This window comes from Scomber scombrus, chromosome 24 (assembly GCF_963691925.1).
Source record: "Scomber scombrus chromosome 24, fScoSco1.1, whole genome shotgun sequence".
Taxonomy (NCBI): Eukaryota; Metazoa; Chordata; class Actinopteri; order Scombriformes; family Scombridae; genus Scomber; species Scomber scombrus.
Genome location: NC_084993.1, coordinates 13,454,142 through 13,470,772, shown reverse-complemented (window position 1 = coordinate 13,470,772; position 16,631 = coordinate 13,454,142). Strand labels below are relative to the sequence as shown.

General features: G+C 41.7%; 1 protein-coding gene across 14 annotated transcripts in view; it reads left to right on the top strand.

Moving 5' to 3' along the window:
- scn1lab (sodium channel, voltage-gated, type I like, alpha b) overlaps positions 1–15,899 on the top strand; it is a 28,811-nt gene extending 12,912 nt beyond the window's left edge. For 11 of the 14 annotated variants that reach the window (XM_062414816.1, XM_062414814.1, XM_062414810.1 and 8 more), the window contains 15 exons: positions 354–486; positions 705–943; positions 1,042–1,215; positions 1,700–2,056; positions 2,184–2,696; positions 6,322–6,457; positions 7,080–7,234; positions 7,418–7,591; positions 8,357–8,479; positions 9,641–9,916; positions 10,928–10,981; positions 11,171–11,308; positions 13,743–13,847; positions 14,359–14,629; positions 14,716–15,899. In XM_062414816.1, coding sequence (XP_062270800.1) covers positions 354–486; positions 705–943; positions 1,042–1,215; positions 1,700–2,056; positions 2,184–2,696; positions 6,322–6,457; positions 7,080–7,234; positions 7,418–7,591; positions 8,357–8,479; positions 9,641–9,916; positions 10,928–10,981; positions 11,171–11,308; positions 13,743–13,847; positions 14,359–14,629; positions 14,716–15,899 — 4,032 coding nt within the window. The remainder of the gene's footprint in view (positions 1–353; positions 487–704; positions 944–1,041; positions 1,216–1,699; positions 2,057–2,183; positions 2,697–6,321; positions 6,458–7,079; positions 7,235–7,417; positions 7,592–8,356; positions 8,480–9,640; positions 9,917–10,927; positions 10,982–11,170; positions 11,309–13,742; positions 13,848–14,358; positions 14,630–14,715) is intronic. The other 3 variants (XM_062414811.1, XM_062414812.1, XM_062414808.1) reach the window with 2 other exon arrangements.
- The last annotated feature ends 732 nt before the right edge of the window (positions 15,900–16,631 follow it).

Below are 16,631 nucleotides of genomic sequence, written 5' to 3'. Positions count from 1 at the left end.
ATGAAGTCAATCTTTACCTTAATGCAATACAGTATGTGTTTAAATAATTACCACTCACAGTAGTAGCTCAAGATTCATCAAGATATATCAGGTTTTGACAATACTTTTTATCAATTTGTATCTATTCATTGATGGCTTTGGTATTTTCATAAAATACAAAATAACAGAAATATAGAATATCTCCATACTTATCCTTTACAATACAAATTATAAAACATAATAACTCTCAACCAGGAAACAGTAGACTGAGCACAAATGTTTTCAATCATTTAAAAAATCATGAAAAATATTCCCAATGTTTTTTCGTATGAGCTCAACATGTTTGTTTTTTTTGTACGTGTTTTTTTCCCTAGGGTACGACTACAGATACAGAGCTGAAGAAACGGCGCACAGGTTTTCGCAAGCCGTCCATGGATTACTTAGAGGAACCAGGAGGCAGGCAGAGAGCCATGAGCGTGGCCAGCATCCTCACCAACACCATGGAGGGTCAGAATCATACCGTAGTTTACCACCTTCAACCATTCTGTGACATTTATATTCATACAGAAAATTGAGTTGTGTTACTATTCTGAATTATTTGGAAATCATACCATGTTTATTTTTAGATCTGGCAGAACTACGATGTCAGTATGAAGGTATAATCTTATAGAAATACATTTAACTGCATTCTATTATAAAGAAATGTGCTTATTTGTCTTTTCCAGAGCTTGAAGAGTCTAGACAGAAGTGCCCCCCCTGCTGGTATAGATTTGCGAACACCGCTCTGATTTGGGATTGTTGCCCCACATGGTTGAAGATCAAGAATATTGTCAACACGGTGGTCATGGACCCATTTGTGGATCTGGCAATCACAATTTGCATCGTCCTCAACACCCTTTTCATGGCCATGGAGCATTACCCCATGACAGATGATTTTTCTAATGCTCTTACAGTCGGAAACCTTGTAAGTACTGAGGGATATGAACACATTTAGATAAAAACATGTTAAATATCATTTGCGATGTAGAATCAGGTGTAAAATAAAGGTTTCTCTGTCATTAGGTGTTCACAGGGATCTTCACAGCAGAGATGTGCTTCAAGATCATCGCCCTGGATCCCTACTACTACTTCCAGGAGGGCTGGAACATCTTTGACGGCTTCATTGTCAGTCTGAGTCTGATGGAGCTCGGTTTGGCCAATGTAGAAGGCCTGTCTGTGCTCAGGTCCTTTAGATTGGTAAGAGCTCCGCCAAAGTAATTTCTAACCAGGAAATTGACGTATTAAAAGTTTTGTCCGCTCTTGAAATGAGAAAAGTTAAGGTGCAGCTGTGCTTCTAGGGTCAGGCAACAGTTCTCAATAACATGCTATTAATGTGGCAATGATGTAATGTGAGCTTTCATGAAGTACACAAAAGGCCCCACGGAGAGCTTATGTGGTCTTTGGGGCATAGTGTGTTTTTTTCTGTTCACCTGATTAGCTTTTAGTGACTGGTGCTGTGCAGATTGTTTGAAACACCATTTTCATCCATTGGGAATGAATATATATCGTACTCACGCTACGGATAAACAAAAGGCTTACTCATACTTTTGACCCACTTTAACTGAAGTTGAGTTTACATATATACGTTGAACAAATACAATTGTCTTTTTAATTATTTAGTTGAATAACCATCTAAATCCAGAATATCACACATTGCTTTTAATTTTTTCTTTTATAACAGCTGAGAGTCTTCAAACTGGCCAAGTCATGGCCCACTCTGAACATGCTGATCAAGATCATCGGTAACTCAGTGGGGGCTTTGGGCAACTTGACTCTGGTGCTCGCCATCATCGTCTTCATCTTCGCCGTGGTGGGCATGCAGCTGTTCGGCAAGAGCTACAAGGAGTGTGTGTGTAAGATTTCGGACGAATGCAAGCTACCCCGCTGGCACATGCACGACTTCTTCCACTCCTTCCTGATTGTGTTCCGAGTGCTGTGCGGAGAGTGGATCGAGACCATGTGGGACTGCATGGAGGTGGCAGGACAGAGCATGTGCCTGATCGTCTTCATGATGGTCATGGTCATTGGAAACCTGGTGGTATGGGGCTCTTTCTCTTTATTGGAATATTTAGTTGGTTATGTTTGTTATAAGGTTAAGTTACTCTGTTTATAAGTTATAAAGTCAAGTGAATTCACTCATCCTCCCTAATGTCCTTTCTTCCCAGGTTCTAAACCTATTCCTGGCTCTCCTCCTGAGCTCATTCAGCGCTGACAACCTGGCAGCAACCGATGACGACAGTGAGATGAACAACCTGCAAATTGCTGTGGGCAGGATCCAGCGGGGTATCGCCTTTGTCAAATCCACTGTCCTCCAGAGCCTCTGCTTTGGGGGGAGCGGTAAGGGTCTGGCCAAGGAGAGCAAACCCCTGGATGAACTGCACAGCAATGGCAAAGGCAACTTTGTCTCCAACCACACTTCTGTGGAGATCAGCAAAGACCCCAGCGGGGTTTATATGACAGAGGGAAATGGACGGCCAGGAGGAGGGCTGGTGGTTGGGGTGGGGGTTGGTGGGGACAGTACAGAGAAGTACCCCATGGAGGAATGTGACTACATGTCATTTATTCATAACCCCAGCCTGACTGTCACCGTGCCCATCGCCGTGGGTGAGTCGGACTTTGAGAACCTTAACACAGAAGATTTTAGCAGCGACTCGTCAGACATGGAGGGCAGCAAAGAGGTAAGACGAATGACGTTAATTAGACTGACGTGTCTTGTCAGTTTGTAGGAAATATCCTGAGTCACACAGCTTTTTGTATTTTATTAGCTCCTTTATACACGTTAATAATTAACACATTAACGCAAGCAAGTCAGTGTATGAATATGTCAACATTTGCATAGTGATGGCCTTTTCAGACAAATATCCGACAGTCAAGCAGTTTGAAAATAACATACCTGCTGACTCATTTGTACACGCAGCAAGCTGTGTGCTACTGAGGGAATCATCTGGAGTTTTTACTCAGTTCTAAAGCCCTCGGCAGAAAATAAAGAAAGAGTCATGAAAAATAATGACTCAAACATGCCTTTGACTTATGCACTGTAGCACATTCACTTTCTAGATGTACTCATTAGACAGTATGTGTCAGGGTCAGTGTGTCTGTGTTACAGCGTTACATGGTCGATTTAACATGCAGGCCAGCAAATGCACTTCACTATGATATACAACCTGTTGAAGATGCTGCTGAATTCATGGCTCCAAGCTTCGGGGAAAGGAAAGCGCATACGTGTGCATGTCCTGTGATAAAGTGGAATTAACGAAGCAGCAAACGGTTTTTGAAACTCCATATGCTGCTGAATAAACAGTAGATTATCAGTGTGTAATATAGTAGAAGCATCCCAGTCAAAATCTGATTGTCTACCATAACAACAACATTACTTTTAAAATACTAATGGCACACACATGCATAGAAGTCTTAATAATAGATTTCTTTTTTGTAATTCAGTGCCTATTCTTACAGAGCAAATGCCAGGTTTGCTGTTAAAGCTGTTGCCAGGCTGACTAAGCATTAAGCTCCCCTGGTGATGCCAACCTGTCTCCGTGGGTGTGGTGCCAATTCCCCGTGATTCAAAACAACCCGAGAGACTATTTCTAGCCATGGGCACCACATGCTCCATATATGGATCAGGCAATTTAACACTGTTTCTCTAAATGATCCTGTAGTTCAAAGATATTTGACTCTGTGCGTCATAGATTGGTGAACATAAATTAGAGATAATGCATTCAGTGTGGTGTTTATATAACCGTTGTGTAAGATGAGTGTCAAATGTCATTGCCAGTTTAAAAGCCACCGTATTGCATTGCATCTCTTGAGGAATGTGCTTTCAGTGAAACCTAAATTGTAGTTTCTGTTCTCTGTGGCTAATTAATTTCCCCACTGTGCCTTGTGGTTGACCAGTGAGTGCAGACTTGAGGTTGTATGCTGGCTTTTGGTGTGTGTGTGTATGACTTACTTTGTTTAACCCCCCATTTGTTATTGCAGCCGTGTCACAGACGCTCTCAAGGTTTTCAGTGAGAGGAGAATTGTAAGACCACTTTATTGTACCACTAACCATGAGGACTGCCTATGCCATTTACAGACAAACAACATATTTTTTCTCATACCTTCAATGGATTGCCCATTTTTGTTCTTTGCCTGGTCTGTCCTTCGTCCCTTACCGACCCCCCTCCCACACCCTTTTTGCTTTATACCCCCACCCCTCTCCCACCCCATACAGCAGCACAGTCAATGCTGTAGTCTTTCCCTTTACCCCCCTTCCACCCCCCCACCCCCCCTTCCCCTTTCATAATTTATCCCCAAGCATCAGGCTGTATTGCAGTTACGAACCATTAGGAATGAGCAACACCACCTTTTTTCCATTGATAGACAAACTCATCTAACATGATCTTTGCTTTTGATTTCATTGCTTGGTTTTGACTTGTTTTTGGGACTTGATTGGCATATACACTCTGAGCTTGAGAATGAAGGAAGAGAGGATGAGAATGAAGACACACAAAAAAAGAAAGAAACGAAATGGAGGAATGAATTTTGCTGTAGTTTGACAAAATTCATTTGTCTGGTTCACAGCCCATGCATACATACATGAAATACTCGTACGTACTTGTTTTCTGTGGTACTGGAATAATAGTGGAATGATGAAAGATTCTTTACAGAATTCTTTCCAAGGATTTTGAAATACAAATAAATCAGCTCTGATTTTTGCAGAGTGGCAAAACAGATAACACACGGCAGTTAAACTGAATCAGACTGATTTATGATGACACACTGCAGCAAGGGTCATTACTTCTTATAAAATTGAATACATCCAACCCAAATTACTCTGCATCCTTCCAGATATGGTACATATTTATGGAGTAGTCAGCCCTGTTCTGTGTGCTGCGATGCCTGTGTTATCCACTTGCGTTCCACTGCAACTATCTCATCACCAAACTTATACAAAATGTAGTGAAACTCGCCAAAAAAAATCTAACAGTTCTTATACTGATACAAGCATGTTAGGTTAAGAGTAAACACTTCATATAATCCACGTCCTGAAGAGGTAAAATGGGTCTCTTGCTGAAGGAGAGAAAGACAACAGGAGGGACAAAAAGAAAAAGAACCCTGCCAGAAAATAATCTACTTGAGCAGCATGCTTCCATCATTCCCACGCCGTATTAGCTGGGTCCCACGGCAATCAGGGCTGCTGCACTGTCTAGGATGACATGTTCCTAACCTTCACACAGTAGATAGATCAGACACAACATAACACCATGTTTGCCCAATGCAAAACAGACAGGAAACAGTCCCACAATAGCAAAAATGTATAACTATATGCAGATGATGTTATAATGTACATTAACTACAAAAACAAAGATCACTGCATTTTAGGAGTTTAAAAGGTTCAAAATTCAGCTAGCAAGTGAGAGCCAAATGAACTTGTCAACAGCAGCAAAACGTGTCCCTACATGTGTTTTGCATATCGCTGAGAAGAAGGATGAAAAGCATTGATTAGCACACTTAGCCCTGTATGTTTTCTGGGTAGGCATGGGTGCTAATTCAACATGTTTACAAGTTGGAACAACAACAACAAAAAAGAAACGCCAGACCACATGCTGTCTTATAAACAGTGCACAGTACTGGTTTTTGCTGGTAAGCTAATGTGGTTATCCGTCTACTTCAACACAAACAAAAGAAGCTTGTACACTGCTTTCAAGGAATGGAAATAACGTGTTTTCATGTCACTGAGAAAAATGTTCAGCAGCCCTTTTGTGGGTGGATTCTAGGTGTAAGGGCGGGGAAATTGTTATGCACAAAAGCAACTTTCAGACTGGGATAAATTAAAGATAAATTGATTAGGGGGTCATTTTTCAGTGGACATGAAAATACTTAAGCACACGTTTTGCTTGGTACTATTTCAGGCTTGGATTGATAATGCACTGGAATACTGCATGCACTCTCCCTCGAACTGAGGTAACATCAAACGTACCCACAGCGCATTTCCTTAATGCCAACCTCACCATGCCATGTGTTGCCACATAATCTGATTTGAGCCATCAGATAAAACTAATATCAAAGCCTGTAGGTACATTTGATCGATGCTGCATGTGATGATGATGATAAAATGATGATGACTCTGAAGAGCCCAACTCTGTGAGCTATTACAGTGCCTAATCTCCACACTAAGGTATACAGTTGTGGCACTGGAGTACATGTGAATGGAGAATCACAATGATAACCAGCTCAGAAGGTTGGCTCCTATAACCACTAACTTAGGTTTCGGGTATCAGAGTGTAACTTTGTACCCCTGTTTCTTCCTGGTCTATGCAGAAGCTGGACATAGTGCCCAAGCATCTCAGCTCTTCAGAGGGGAGCACAGTCGATATTCGCCCCCCAGGAGATGGGGTCGATTCAATAGAGCTAGAGCCGGAGGAGTCACTGGACCCAGAGGCCTGCTTCACCGAGGGTAAGAGGGACGAGAGGGTGATTGGCAGGGAGGTGGAAAGTGAGGGACCGAAGGTGGGAGACGAAATGCTTCAACACATTTCAAGACGTAGAGTACATCGCTTAAACTGCTTGTGCTTAGCACCGGTCTGTTTTACTCACCGCTGAGTGACAGTAAATACAAATGCTCAGCAGGACAGAAAGAAAAGTAGTCTGTGGGATTCTCTTGGTTTGTGATGTAACCCGACGTTTTGTCTAACACACCTCCAGTACATTTCTGAATCTGCAAAGAGCTCTTCAGTCAATTATTTGGACATTTTGTCACATTCTTGGCATGTACTTGGCACCATTTTGCACTGCATTTTATTATTTGTGCGAGAGTCAAATACACTTAGCAAGAAACAAGGAGTGTATTTGTCAGAAACAGGGCATGAATGAATGAATTGTGGCTAATGGAGCTGCTAGAATCAGTATATTCGTCCAAAAAAAGCCAGGTAATGAAAAGAGACAGAGGAATAAAGGGTAGAGAGGCTTGTTTTGGTTTAATCATACAATCACCTCTAGTCCACATGGAGCTATATTCATTCCTTTGGTCCATTTCTTCTCGACCATGCCTCTCTCCCCACATTTCCCCACACCTGCAGGCTGTGTGAGTAGATTCCAGTGCTGCCAAATCAACGAGGAGGAAGGCCATTTTAAGACCTGGTGGAACCTCAGGAAAACCTGCTTTATCATAGTGGAGCACAACTGGTTTGAATCCTTCATCATATTCATGATTCTGCTCAGCAGTGGAGCGCTGGTGAGTGTGTGTTTTGTTGTGACCCAAAATCAGTATTGAATCTTAGTCTACTGTTTGTCTATATTTAGATTGATATAAATGTACCAGCCTTAGCTCATGGCTAGCTTCCCACGCAGACTTAGGCAACTCCCACACCTCATCATTTCCACCTGCAGTCGGCATGATTTATTCCCTTCTGCACAGGCCTTCGAGGACATTTACATCGAACAGAGGAAAACCATCAAAACAGTGCTGGAGTACTCAGACAAAGTCTTCACTTACATCTTCATCCTGGAAATGCTGTTGAAGTGGGTGGCATACGGCTTCGTCAAGTACTTCACCAACGCCTGGTGCTGGCTCGACTTCCTCATCGTAGATGTAGGTTTAATATTAAATGTAGTCACGCATGTCTTTTAGATCACAATATATGATCAAAACATGCCAAAAAAACCCAAAACGTCAATTTCATCCACTCATGTTTTCTTCTTGTAAAACAAAATATGACACATGCTTATGTAGACTTGTACCAACCTTTTTTTTTCTTCTTTTTTTTTTTTCACCATTTCATGACAGCTACCCATCAATCAGTCTTCAACTTTTAGGGTCACAGAGTTGAGATTCATTATAACACTCCCAGTGTTATGTCCTGCCTGTTATGCAGGTTCATCTGGACTCTAAATCCAGAATAAATACAAATTTTGGAAATCCAAGCCAATGCCAGTTAGATGAGAAGATTGACACCACTCTCTATAGAGCGTTAACTGTGAAGCTAAGAGTTCTGGTCTAGCTGTTTCCCTCTACGTACAGTCCTAAACTAAGCTGCCATCCTGGCATACATTTATATTCACACACAGATATGTGAGTTATTATACAGACTCCACTGAGTGCCACTCAGTCTTTGTTCATTGTTATCACATCTTTATTTAAAATTCACACACATTGTGCAGAGCTTCTTCTGTTATTCATTTTTAAACCGTTTTAACAATTAATTATCTCTTTAATTATGTGCAGACTTGTCATTAATGGCTAATTAGCTCTCATTAAGCATATTGCTCAAACACTCAGGCTGGCACTGTGCAAAGGAGCCTTTTTTCTCATTTCTCACCTTTCACCCTGCCTGTCTGTGTCATTCTCCTCTCTCAGGTGTCCTTGGTCAGCCTTGTAGCCAACGCTCTGGGCTACTCTGAGCTCACCGCCATCAAATCTCTGAGGACACTGCGAGCCCTGCGGCCCCTGAGGGCTCTGTCTCGGTTTGAGGGCATGAGGGTAAGGACATCTGGAATAGCAGTGAAGCAACAAAAAAGATTATTCTTTATAAGAAAGCTTAGAGTAAGCATAGAGTACCTGAGCAATTTCTTGGAAACTGGAAATGTAATTAACACTAACTGATTGTGCATGCTTTATTGGGTCAGATTAAAATTGTAAAATGGAAATAGACATTCTGGAAGATATGCTAATTGATTGATACCAGTTCTCTCAGCTGAGTCTTGGCAAGAAAGTGTGTAAAAGTAGTCAAACTATGACTTTAATACTGTTTAACTGCAGAGAATTTTTCAAAATGTCAACCTATTGATGCAAATCAACGTGAAATATTATTTTTATTTTATATGTCTCAGTAAAGTTATGGAGACAGTTTCTCTGTTTGTCCTCCTCTCTGGGAAAATATAGTATAATTTATATTTCCATTTGTAGAATATCACATGTCTCAGGTTAACACTTAATGTCAGTTGTGGCATCTTGTTGCAGACAGAAATGCTTTCACAAAGTTTTAGCTCATTAGGAGGGTTTGACTGTAAGACTGCATGCTTGGTACAACTTGTGTAAACTTATCTTCTCCTTGCTATTCAACACTGTACTTCTTCTATCTGCATGCTTTTTCTTCACATTGTGTCAATGGATTACTGCATACAGCTGTTCTCAGGCATTGTTTTCTGACGTTGCTTGTGTGGTGCCTTTGACCTGTAATTTTTTTCTTTGTTGTGTGTCTTTTTTCATTTACAGTCAAACAAAATGTTGTGACTTCATCCCGCCTCTCTAAGGTTTTTTTCTGTTTTTGCTTTTTTACCTATCAAATGTTAACTTCTTCACCTATCCGCCTTCCTCTTTCCAACTGTCACCTTGTTAAATTCCTAGATTTGTAGATGGTGCAGACGTTACATATTTAGATACAGCTTTGAATAATACAGGAAGACTATAAATGTTTAATTCAGTCTCAGCTCTCGCTCTGAAAGCCGTAGCATCAGCTTCACAGCACAATCAAATCAGGTGTCCACATGTCCAATTTAAGCACAGTTAAGTGATTAGATGATTGTTACGGCCACTTATCCAACAAAATCAAACCGCCTTTTTTTCTATTTTGGTAAGCAGAGAACTGTGTTTGACCGAGGAGCGAGCGCTGAGTTTGTCTGTGTGCTTCGACCTCTCCAGGTTGTGGTGAACGCTCTGCTGGGGGCCATCCCCTCCATAATGAACGTGCTGCTGGTCTGCCTCATCTTCTGGCTCATCTTCAGCATCATGGGCGTCAACCTGTTCGCAGGGAAGTACTATTACTGCGTCAACACCACCACAGACGAGACGCTGCCCATCGACCGGGCCAACAACAAGACAGAGTGCCTGAACTTGGTCAACGACAGCGCCCGCTGGAGGAATGTCAAAATCAACTTCGACAATGTCGGAGCCGGATACCTGGCTCTGCTCCAAGTGGTCAGTGTCAGTGAATTACACTCTGTGATATAGAGGCAAAAAAGTCACAGCAGGCATATTTACTTAGAATGATTCAGGATTGAACTCTAATCAGTGATCTGAGGTGTTAAACTTGTTTTAGTTCAAGGGCCACATCCAGTTTTATCTCAAGTGGGCCAGACCAGTAAAACATAATAACCTACAAATGAGACACAATAGAGATATGATATATGTTTAAATTTTCTATAATAAACCTATCTACAAAAACAGATGAACAGCCTGAGACATTTAGAGACACAAAGTAGAAAGTTTGATGACATGTTGTAGTTTTCTGACAGTTGAGGGCAAAAGGTTACATTCAAAATGCAATTTTATGCGTATAAATGCCACAAAAATATGTAATCAGAGCTAATTATAGATTCTGTAGTGGCACTCTGAATTAAGCTGCATTCATTTATCCAAGTCAGCCCTACTCTATCAAATCTGTAATATATTATAGTCAGTATAAAACAATATAGCGCTGCATCTTACACAAGCACATGCAGCAATGATGTTGCAAACCCTCTGTGGAGTGTGGTGCACCTCTCTAAGGAGAACATGGAGTCTTTCCTTTTTTTCCCCACTGATCAAATCCACTTTCAAGGACACACCACACAGGTGAGACACAAGCAGGAGGGTGGAGGGGGAAATCATGTTTGTAACGACAGCCGGTTCTGGAAAATACAGCAAAACAAGATGAAAAATGGAATTGAAATCAATAAAAATGACAATAAGCTACTATTAGATTTGATCTTTTATAATGAAGTTGAGCACTTGGAACACCTGGGATAAGAAGCCCTTATCAATGGCTTTGCAGATATCCTTTATCACCATTAGGCTGGTGATATCTAGCAGAATGTGACTGATAATGTAATAAAGCCAATGATCTTGCATCATTGTCATAAGGAGGAACTAAAATAACCCCACCTCCACCCCACCCCCAACCTCCACTCCCACCATCCACACTGACCGGCCTCTCTCATCTGCTCTTAGGCAACATTTAAGGGATGGATGGACATCATGTACGCAGCCGTGGACTCTCGAGATGTAAGTCTTTGTGCTTCAAGTTAGCCTTTACAAACCGAAAAATACCATTTACTCACTGCACTTACCGCTTTTTACAGCCAGTTGCATAACCAGACGGACAATCGGCTCATTTCTTTTCTTTGTAAAGGGACTGAAAAACACAAGTTATGAAAGCCACTAACTCATCCTGTTCCATCTCGCTTGTTTCAGGTGGAAGACCAGCCTCAATATGAAGTCAACTTGTACATGTACCTCTACTTTGTCATCTTCATCATCTTTGGCTCCTTTTTCACCCTCAACCTCTTCATCGGTGTCATCATCGACAACTTCAACCAGCAGAAGAAAAAGATAAGTTGCATTATGAAGTGTCTCCAGACAAGAAAAGTGACAAAACGGTTTCTTTCAATATTTTTTGTAGCATTTAATACTTATATACAGCAGAAAGATGAAAGGAAATGAGAGGAGGAATGGAGTCCTAGGATGGACTCAAATCAGGGACGTTTTGGTTTACGGTCAGCACCTTAAACCCCCCAGGCCACAGGTGTGCACCCAGCTAGAATACATTGATTGTGGATGGTGGAGAACCAGCTCTGATGACATAGTTAACAAAGCAAAAATCAAATATTACATGTTTAGAAAGACATTTTGCAATCTCTTTGTTAAGTTGAACTAGTATGGATTTTAACGTCATGGTGTAATTAGTTCCAAAAGGTGCATGCATTGCTATTTCCTCAATATAAGCCACTATAAAGATTACTCTAATACTCTGTATTTGATGTATTGCCCAGCACTATCTGTAGTCCTAGCTTTTGTAGATGTAACGGTATTTCAAAATAAAGATGGAATCCAAAGCAAAATATAGAAGAAAAACAACTTGAGCTGGTCCACCGTGTGAGCTGGTGTTCATGTTGACTTCCAGCTTTGGTTCTGCTCTGCTCTGTTGTTCCAATCACAAAGGAGCACCAACAGGTACTAATCCTGTGACGACCACATACATAGCAACTGAAGCACTGATTTAGCCAAGGCAGACCCACAGCTGTGTTAAAGAAAGAGAGCGAGCTCCAGAATAATCTGTAGCACGGTGAGGACCTGCCTCTGCCAAGAATTACTGAGAGCACTGAGGATGCATGAGTCACCGAAAAACACCCTGCCTGCACACACACATGTATACATGCAGTGTCACAGCGAATGCAGTCTAGAAATGTGCCCTCCATTCAACCGAGCACTAACAAGTAGGATTGGCAACGCCCAAGAGAGGAGGGGGGAGGAGGAGGGAGGAGGAGAGGCGGGGGATGGGGAGGGGGGGGTTTGCTCTGTGTTTTGCTGCGTGCTGGCAGGTCTGGCTTGACTGACTGAGACACTTTATCAGTTGGTTCAGCAGCCTCACAGTCACAGCGTCACACACAGATGGTTGTTCAGTGTTGACACCAGTCCTCCCTCCAGACACGCATCATACACTCAGTGAGCAGCACACAGGGTGTGATGTGCGCCTCATGTACGCCATTGTCAGGGTATCCATTTCTTTGATTACTGAAACGATAGCGGCTGAAATGTTTGGATATAATTTAGAAATGACAGCTATGACATTATGTATTTTTTGACGTTTCTATCAGCATGTCGTTGATGGAATCTTGATACACAAAGTCTGCTGTAGATATAAAACCAAAATAGAACAAATCAATTAAAAATCTATTTTTAGCATTGTGTTATTCTGAGGAATTTACCCTACGGAGAGTTACTAAAAATTCTTCAAATGACGTCCTCGTTCTACATCATTAAAAAAAATCTACTATGAAGATGCAAACAAGCCTCCTACTTCACTAAAAAGTCCAATCTTAGTGTACGTATGTGCACTGGAGGCTTCAGGTTTCCACGTCACATTTGTTGAATACTGGACCATGATTAGCTCCAGACTAGCTGTGATATCACCAAATCCTGCTCATATGTACACTTCAACTTTTAAAAATCCAATTTACACCAGTTCTATTATGAAGAACACAATATATTCTGTCATTGCTCTCATGTATTCTCTATACATTCATTTAATCAACAACTCAAGGTTTTACCATCAGATGAACAGAACATATCATGATTATTTCATTGATTTATTTAATAGTGGACGCCTTGGGTTATATGTATATGAGGCAGCGGAAGACAAAACATAGAGTTCACAAAAACCCCAATGAACTCTTAGTTCAGTTGCCAGGAGTAAGGTACCAGGTACCAGTAATCACACAGGGACTGCTGCCTACACTATAAATGGTCTTTAATACATGGATCTGTGTAGTAATCTACCTTGAGCTTAATGTACATTTTAAGCTTGGGTTTCTAGATATTTAAATATAACAAAATGCAAGCCAGAGAGAGAAAATGCAGCCTTTCTTCCAGCAAGTGAACAAGACAATCCCACTCCATCTTTGTTTGACATCTCTGCTTATCAAGACATGGTTCCCATCCTTTGTTTCCTGTCAATAGCCTTTTTTGCTGTGAATGTACGCACCCAAAGAAAACAACTCCTGTCTCGACTGCACATAGAATTCCTATCAAGGGCATCATTAAGACTCTGTACTCCTGTTACAGGAAAGTCATAACATTTCTGCCAATACTTTTATACTCTGTGAAGCTCATAATTACCCTTAAATATGTAAAGTATTTTTCAAAGGTATACACTGAAATAAAAAGTTGCTCTGTTGATCACATAGCTTTCTTTTTAAATGTAAAAGAAATATATTTTGACTTCAAAGTACATGGTTATAATCAAGATTTGTTGTGCTCCCTTTACTTTGGAGGTCAGGACATCTTCATGACAGAGGAACAGAAGAAATACTACAATGCCATGAAGAAGCTGGGTTCCAAGAAACCACAAAAACCCATACCACGGCCAACAGTAGGACTATTTTCATGTTTTGGCTTGTTAATGCTTCAATTGGAAATGCCGTGGCAAAGCTTGTCTACACTATGCCACTGATTCGACGACCCATTATTCCAAAACCTCAATAGTTTAGTTTGTTAGTTTGTTCAACTTTGTTTACATCAGAGTTGTTGAAGTTAAATATCAGTGGAAATGAAAAATCGTTCTTTAGGAGTCATACAAACTCATACGTTATGATTTAGGAGGAGTATCTGTCTATCAGGTAACCCAGATCTGTTAAATTCAGAAAGATGTTTATAGTCTGGGAAGTAGCAAGGCCAGCAGTGATTGAATTCAAACTCCAGATTATGTATTTTTGGAGCAATGGGGCCATTGGACTAATGGGCTTTCAGTCCATCGTTCAAATTATTGGGGTTTCAGAATAATGGGCATTCGGACAAATGGCCAGCCCCCTCTTCTAATTGACTGGAAATTGAAGTGTAAAATGACTTATGCGTTTCCATTACTTGTCCTCCTCTGCTTTCAGAATGCATTTCAAGGCTGCGTGTTTGACTGCATCACAAAGCAGGCCTTCGACATAGTGATCATGATCCTCATCTGCCTTAACATGGTGACCATGATGGTGGAGAGGGACGACCAAACAGAAGATATGGACAAAATCCTCTACTGGATCAATCTGGTCTTCATTGTGCTCTTCACGGGAGAGTGTGTGCTTAAGATGATATCCCTGCGTCACTATTACTTCACCATTGGCTGGAATATATTTGACTTTGTGGTGGTAATCCTGTCGATTGTAGGTAAGAAGATGTTTTAAGGTGCCTCAGTTTTCCAGTAGATATCGAGTTAAATCATGTGGCTGAATGTGATCTATTTGCTTTTGCAGGCATGTTTTTATCTGAAGTTATCGAGAAGTACTTTGTATCTCCTACGCTGTTCCGAGTGATTCGCCTAGCCAGGATAGGCCGCATCCTCCGCCTTATCAAAGGTGCCAAGGGCATCCGAACACTTCTCTTTGCCTTGATGATGTCACTTCCTGCCCTATTCAACATTGGCCTCCTCCTCTTCCTGGTCATGTTCATCTACGCCATCTTTGGCATGTCCAACTTCGCCTTCGTCAAGCATGAGGCAGGAATTGATGACATGTTCAATTTCGAGACCTTTGGGAACAGTATGATCTGTTTATTTCAGATCACCACCTCAGGTGGGTGGGACGGCCTGCTGTCACCCATACTGAACAAGAGGGAGCCTGACTGTGATAGTCAAATAGAACACCCGGGCAACTACTACAAAGGCAACTGTGGCAATCCATCAGTGGGCATCTTCTTCTTCGTCAGCTACATCATCATTTGCTTCCTTATTGTGGTCAACATGTACATTGCCGTCATCCTGGAGAATTTCAGCGTGGCGACAGAGGAGAGCGCCGAGCCGCTGAGCGAGGACGACTTTGAGATGTTCTACGAAGTGTGGGAACGCTTTGATCCTGACGCCACTCAATTCATGGAGTACAGCAAGCTCTCTGACTTTGCAGATGCTCTAGATCCACCGTTACGCATGCCCAAGCCTAACATGATCCAGCTCATTTCCATGGACCTGCCGATGGTCAGTGGCGAGCGCATCCACTGCCTCGACATCCTGTTTGCCTTCACCAAGCGAGTGTTGGGCGAAGGCGGTGAGATGGACGTGTTACGTGGGCAAATGGAGGAGCGCTTCATGGCCTCTAACCCCTCTAAGGTGTCTTATGAACCCATCACCACCACGCTCCGCCGCAAGCAGGAGGACATGTCTGCCACAATCATCCAGAGAGCCTTCCGCCACTACATGATCCGCTTGGCCATGAAGAAGGCCTCCGCTCTCTACAAGGAGAAGCTCAAGGAGGGGATCCGTGACCCAGACAAGGACGTGATGGTCATCAGCAAGTTCACTGAGAACTCAACCTCGGACAAAACAGACATGACCCCCTCCACAGCCTCTCCGCCCTCCTACAACAGCGTGACAAAATCGGACAAGGACAAATACGAGAAAGAAAATAGGGACAAAGAAAACAAAGGGAAAGACCGAAAGAAATAGACTTTTTAAAAAAGGAACAAAAAATAAAAATGCATCAGCGACATGTGGGAAATTTGTTTACAGCTTCTAAAGGGGGTAGATAGATGTACGCTTGTGTGTTGATTGTTAAGAGTTGAGAAATGCTACGCCAGGTAGGCCTAAAATGGGAGTGCGGTTATGTCATATATGAATACATGAGGACTTCTCTGAGGGGAAATTTGGAAACAAATGATACAGCAGACATTGCCAGAGATTGAGATGGACATGGAAAAGCCTCTCTGCAAAACGCTTGTGATTTTCCTATTGGTTGTTGTTACTATCTGACACACTTGAGTGTACTGTTAAGTTGTCTGTAGCTAGTGCTGCTGCTACTACTATAAATCCAGTGTCTTGAATTTAACAATCGCTGTATCACTTAGTACTCTGCATTTTTCTTTTCTTTTTTTTTCAGTTTATTTTTTGGTTACAAGATTTCCTTTTTTTATGAGAAAGAATGTTTTCTACTTTTCGTGTCATTATTGTGAGAATGTGTCCACTGCTTTCACTGTTGTAAAAATCACCAAGGGCAGACAAAGTCAATGCTGGAAACTCCAACAATCATCTGAAACTTATCGTATCATGCAGGGTCCATGCCAGAATGCTCTTGAATCAGTGTACAAAGCTGAAACAACAAGCATCTCACTGAGGTACAATGAACAAATAAATTGTACTGACTGGTGTGCCATCAGTGATTGTTCAAATCTATATTGTGCT